Source organism: Oryzias melastigma, linkage group LG11, assembly GCF_002922805.2.
Source record: "Oryzias melastigma strain HK-1 linkage group LG11, ASM292280v2, whole genome shotgun sequence".
NCBI classification, from domain to species: Eukaryota; Metazoa; Chordata; class Actinopteri; order Beloniformes; family Adrianichthyidae; genus Oryzias; species Oryzias melastigma.
Genome location: NC_050522.1, coordinates 23993964 through 24000465, shown reverse-complemented (window position 1 = coordinate 24000465; position 6502 = coordinate 23993964). Strand labels below are relative to the sequence as shown.

At 38.5% G+C, this 6502-nt stretch overlaps 1 protein-coding gene across 1 annotated transcript in view; it reads right to left on the bottom strand.

Moving 5' to 3' along the window:
* LOC112162588 (regulating synaptic membrane exocytosis protein 2) overlaps nt 1–6502 on the bottom strand; it is a 44401-nt gene that overhangs the window by 29187 nt on the left and 8712 nt on the right. The window contains exons 6-9 of the mRNA XM_036214325.1: nt 6066–6241; nt 4231–4411; nt 3919–4153; nt 3575–3853 (exon numbers count right to left, since the gene is read on the bottom strand). Coding sequence (XP_036070218.1) covers nt 3575–3853; nt 3919–4153; nt 4231–4411; nt 6066–6241 — 871 coding nt within the window. The remainder of the gene's footprint in view (nt 1–3574; nt 3854–3918; nt 4154–4230; nt 4412–6065; nt 6242–6502) is intronic.

Sequence of the window (6502 nt, the reverse complement as noted above, 5' to 3'; positions counted from 1 at the left end):
GATTTACTTTATTAGCTTTGCAAATTTTTGTCTGGAAATTTAAATGATCCTATGTGACACACAATGTATTTTATTTTGAAAGGAAGTCATGTAAAATCTCTCCTAAAACCATTAAAAAAAGAAGCTTCATTTAATTTGGACCAAAAAAATCATTTTAATTATTGTAACTTTGATAAAAATAAAAACACATCCGAGTCTTATTTTCCTGAAAAGTGAATAAGAGTTTGTGGCTCCTGTTTGGAGGTTGTCGGTGAAAAATTGAAAAATGGTTCTTTAAGTGCTAAAGGTCGTAGGTTTTTAGATTTAGCCAAAAAAACAATTTTTTTATGAAAACAGATCAAAATATGATCGGAGTGGGACTTTAAATCTGTAAAACACCTAAAAGAGTCACACATCCGAACCCTCAGGTGACACATCCGACTTCCTTTGTAGCGCTCTGATCAATAAACCTCCTGTTGAACCTTCTTCCATACTCACAGGTGAGTACGGACGCCATGAAATGACAGCAGGATTGAGTGGAGGAAGAGGAGCTGAAGAGGAGGAGGCGGTCTTCCTCCTCACTAAGTCCAGGAGTTGGGTTTGCTCTGAGCTCGGCTTGCAGGTCGAAAGGCCGATCATAGTCTCTGTAACGAGATTATTCGTCTCCAGAGTCCATCTTTGCGCCGCTGACTTGACATCAACAGAACCAGCTGTTGGTTTTTACGTTTAAATCAAGACAGTTGGAAGACAGATCTACAAGAAATCCAGCATCCTAACAGGGAAGTCCAGAAGAGCGGCCTCTTCGTTGAGTCCACAGAGATCCTGCAGAGTGATCCTCCACCATTGTGCCGCTTCCTGATAATCCACACTCTTCCCCCTTAATCCAATTGAATGGGAGCAGCGGCGTCGATTTGATGGTCTTGAAGTACCAAAGCCAAGGCGACTCGATCATGACTGGAACGGCGGCACCATTTTCCCCGGTTTTTCCAGCTGGATGAAGCACCTTCGTCTCCAGAGATCTTCTGCTGTGAAGCAAAGGGGAGTGCCCAGGAGCCCTCTGAGCCAATCAGAGCTCATAATCTCTGAGCAGGTGACCCTGTGACAGTGCAGCAGCAGCTTAAGTCATCAGCGTGATTCCTGACTTCCTGATGGAAAACCCACAACAGATCTGAGTTTGAGATGAAACTCCAGAATCCTTTTCCTCCAAGAACTTCTTGATCTGACACGACAGAAAACAGTAAGAGGAGAATGTTTGGGGAACACAGAACCTCCATGGTTCTGATCCGGGTAATCCGAACAGGTAAAGGTGGAGAAAACACGGAGATGAAAGAACTTCCCAAATTTAGGGTTCATTTTAGGGAGACCTGAGTGCACGGTGGAGCCCTCTGGAGTACGACGGAGGAAGTGCAGGTGAATCTGGTTGGAGGTGAAGCCAGAATCTGGTGTAAGACGATTATCTCACTGAGCTAATTTAGAGGGGAGAAAAGAGTGCTGAGACCTACTCTCTCTTTCTTTTTTTTGCCTGTAAAAGCAGAAAATATTTTAACTTTTAAAAATATATATTTAGGGGGGGCATATTTGTTCTGGTTTTAATCATCTTGTTGTTTGTATTTTCTTATTGTTATTGACTTTTTATTTAACTGGTTATAATTTCTTGTTTTTACTCACCCAATAATGGGCTTTTTAAAATAAATTATAATTTTTTTTGTCAACCATTTTATTCCGATAAATTATTATTTTAACGCACGAGCGATGTGCTCAAAATGAGAAAAATCTAAAATCCCCACTTTTGATTTTGGCTGTTCAAATGGAAAAATATAAAACTAAAAATGATCATTTTAGATCATATCAATTAACTCTAACTATACTTAAATATTGATTGATTCTGTATTTGTCACCAAAAAAAATATGTGTAGTAATACATCCTTAGTATTTAATAAAGATATATTTATGGATTACAAGTAAATAAGATTAGATATCAGTGATTACCAGGCTTCTTAACTTACTTTTTTGATTACTTAGTTTAAGGCTCATGTTAGATATACAAGACCTGCATCAATGAAAACTGAACCTTTAACGTGTTTTCATGACATTTTTCTGATGATGTAAGACACATATAAAAAAATTAAGCTTAAAATTGATTTTTTTAAATAATAATAAAAACAAAAATCACTTTTGTGAAATTTCAGCTGCTTCCTTTCTCATCAAATGACAAAAGGCCAATAAAAAGAGCTGAAATATGACTAAATGATTCGTATTGCATTGAGAGATGTATCGTGATGCGTATCGTATTGTGAGACGTATTGAGATACGTATCGCATCGCCAGACTCGTACCAATACACACTTCGACTATTTAATTGATTTATTTTGTCATGCCAGGTATATTTGAGTATAAATAGGTCTAATTGTAATAAAGACATAATTAGTATTCTTTTATTCAGAGTATTATTCTGAATAGTTTTAAAACTTCATCAAAGGCTAGTTTTAGTTCTCTGGCTATGATGTAAAAGGGGAAAAATCATATCTAAATATAAAATAAAATACAAAAATCTAACAAAAAAACCTTAACTATACAACTACAACATTTAATCACAGCATTAAAACAGGTTTATCTTTTAGTGTTGGAAGTTGTGGTCATGATAAGTTTCTTCAAGCTAAATTTAAGACTTTTTAATTTTTAATTTCTCAGCTTCTTCATCAACTACAGCAAGTTATGTCAACTTCTCCTGGTGATTAAAATAATTGTGGTGGAAATTTTAAATTTTTGTGATACTGAGAAGTTTCAAAAAGCAAATTTTAAGGCTCAGAAATCAAAATTTAAGATTTTTAAAGTGTTATTTCCAAATTTAAACATTTTTTTACATTTTTGGATCCCGCAGGAACCCTGTAAGACACTTCTTTTGGCCTTATATGTTGAAAGCTATTGTAGATGTGCTTGTATATACAGTTTATATTTCTTTTTTTAATCTTCTCCTCTTTTTGTTTTGATCGTTCAAAATAAACCGATTCTATGGCGAAGTTGTGAGGACAACAAGTGGCAAAACCGTGACCTGAGGGGCAGACACGTCTGGTTTGTTCACAGAAACTTTAAAGCTGTACGATCAATGAATTTGACTTATTAAAAAAATGACAATAGTAAAAAACCTGTTTCATTTTTAAAAATGAAATAAAATTAAAGCTAGTTTGGCTAAAATTGTATTTATTTGGTATAATTTAAGGAATTAAAGGAACTTTTTATGACAAAAACATAACGAGAAATGAATGCAAAATACAAACAAAAGAAAAATTCAACTAGATTTTATGTTTATTAATAAACCAATCCTGGTTGACAGTTTGGCAGCAGTTTTCAAACTTCACAATCTTTTTCTTTATTTAGAAGTAAATTTATCCTCACAGAATAGTTATATTTAGATTGGAATAAATATTTATGAGAGCCTGGATCGGTGTGTGGAACGCTCCCACGATTTGGTAATCAGTAGGGGGTGAATTGGTAAGAGTCTGGCGAATCGATACATATCTCGATACATGTCTCACAATAGACCGCCACATGGATTTTTCCCTACACCCCCAGATATCAGTCAGGATGAAACTTACTGTCATGTTCATCACAGCTGGTGTAGTCGGGGGTCACAAGCTCCTCCTCCGAGCTGCTGAAGCTGCCTATCACGTGCATCTTTCCCATCATGCACCCCCTCTGTGCCATGTTGTCGCCGGTCGGCTTCCTTTTGAGGGCGGAGCTTGGGTCGAGGTGCTGCTGTGGCAGCGGGCTGCGGCGGGGAGACGTGGGGCTCATGTGGTTGACAGTCCGGTCCACCGAGAACGACCTCTGACCTCCAGAGCTGAGCAGCCCCTGAGGTCGATTCTGACGGGAGGCTGAGGGAGGAACAGCAGCTCAGATGGGGTGTGGTCAAAAACAGGGGGTGGGGCTTCCTGCCTACCTATGTGCCTCAGAGCCAAGTGTTCGGGTTCAGCTGTGGCTAAGGAGACGTCGCTGTGGCGGCGCTGGTGGCGCACCCGGCCGACCTGAGCCAGCATCCTCATGGTCTCCTCGCTCGGCTGCGGCTTCACCGGGTATCGGGCTAAGTTTGGGTCGCTGCGGTAGCGAGTCTGAAACTCCTCCTCCTGTCGCCGCCGCAGCTCACGGTCGACCAGGACCTGGTCCAGGGGGTGGTCCTGATCCGGAAACTTAAAGTTAAACTAAAAACACTCAAATTAATTCATGCAAATAAAAACTAACAACTTCCTCCCACCTGTGAGTGCCAGCGGCCTCGTCCATCTCGGATGGGTCGTCGCCTCGCCCGAAGCTCCTCCTCCCCGTTACCATGGTAGCTGTGCGGTAACCGAGCACGGCGGTCCAGGCCGTGGTCAGAGGGAGAGCGGGGCATCCTGTCCGCAGCACCATCATAATACAGACCAGAGGGGCTCCGCCTCCTGTCGATCACAAATAGGAGCACATCTGAGATTGGGGGAGGGGCTTATCAGAGGGGTTTTTTCTGCCATTTATGGACTGAATTGCTTTTTCTGCAACTTGTATTTTTCCTACACCTTGTTCTTTTTTTTTACTTACAAACGTTTTTCTGCAATTGACATATTTGCAATCTGACTTTCTTTTAAACTAAACTGAAGATTTCAGTATTCTTTTGTCTTTTTTCAATTTATTTTTCAACCATTTATGGAAAATATTGCTGTCATTTTATCTGCAACTTCTGTTTTTTCTGCCACTTATAGCTTTTTTTGCAATTGAACAAATTTCCAGCTTTACAATCTACAGTTTTACACTCAGAGCTACAAAAACTTCTGCAAACTTTAAGTAATTTCAACAATTCATTCACTTTTTTTCTTCAAATAAACATCAACTTCTTCTCCCAAAAGGTCTTCAATTAATTAATTAAAGCGGCCACCTTCAGCAATCATGCAACCAAACGTATTTCTGCTATTTTTCTATTTATATTTGTTACAATATTCTTTATACATGCATGAAATAAATAAGTAATTTTATTAAACTACAGTATTTAATTAACAAATTATTCTTTAGTAATGAGTAATTATTTGATATAAGATTCAACTTTACTTTAAATTCAACAAAAACATTGTTCTAAACAACAGAAAAATTTATAAATTAATGTATAAATGCTGAATATTAATTTGGTGAGCTGTTTATAATGTTGGAACAAAGATAAATGTTATTAAGTTATTACTACTTTTTGTGAATAAAATCAGCAAAATGTTTTTTATTTTAATGTTTTCTTTAAAAAAAACACCTTTAGGTCGATTAATAAGTAGGAATAATGATTAATTACCAGCTAATTGCTCATTTTAGTCCCACAACTAAAACAATTTCTTGCAAACCTTTAATTTTTGCTTAAATTTAAAAGTCTTACACATAGAAAATTCAAAAAGAGCCTCCTATATGCATGTACTGGTGTGTACTAAAACCCAGTCGAAACGCATTACCGCCCTATAAGACACTTTACTGATGTTTCACAACATTTACGTTTTCTTATCGTAGACAAACAAATAATAAACGTCTTACTGTCTTCCTGTCAGCTTTTGAAGGTTTGAAGCTTCATGGCGGTTCAGCACACGGCACATTGACACACATTAATGCACACACTCAGCAGGTTTATTACAGGCAGCTGGAACACAGAGGATGCCCCGCCCACAGTGCAGGAAGCCACTCCCCCTGAAGCCACTCCAGTCTCACCCATACAGGAAGTGACATCCGTGCTGTTAGCCTGTGCGCTAGCTAGCATGCCGTATTTGGCAACAGCAGTAATCCCTTGTGAGCTGCTGGATTATTATGCTGTTAATCTGATTACTGCGGGTGCCTGTACACCATGTGAATTGTGTGGTGTGAACGGTGTGTGTGTTGTGTGCACGTGTTTGTGATCTAATTAGGGGCGTGCATGCCGAAAATACCCCTTTAAGGTTTTGTTGACACTGCCTGCAAACACATTTGAGGGTTAATCAGTTTTTTATTGTGCATTTCTACCATGTTTGATTAATAAAATTACTTTAAATCTGATTTTAAATGTTTAACGTTTGAATAGAAATAGAAATCTATTCATTTTCTGTTTGTACTCACTGCTCCATGGCTCCATTACTGAGGGAAGCCATGGCTCCTGGAGGCCCCTGTGTTTGCGGGTGGGGAGCCCCGTGGGAGCCGTGATCGACCGACAGCAGTGAGGTGTTGGAGTAGAACTCCCCCGACCGAGTGAGGATCTCCTGCTGCTTTCTGCAAACGTTGCACACCCACATCACCTGAAACAAACACAGGTTTGGTTATATTATGTTATTCGGTAACAAAAACCAAAGAAAAATATATAATTATCCAGTTTTCAGACCTTTAAGTAGAGCGACGAAGCCAATAAACATGTTTGACTTGATGCAAAATTAGTATTTTTAAAAAAGCATTAATCCATTTCTTGTCTAAGTTTCTTGGCTTTGCCATTTATCTTTGCAAAAATGTATAACACCTAAGAATAAAGTTTTATTTTAAAGTTGGAAAGATGCTCAAACAAA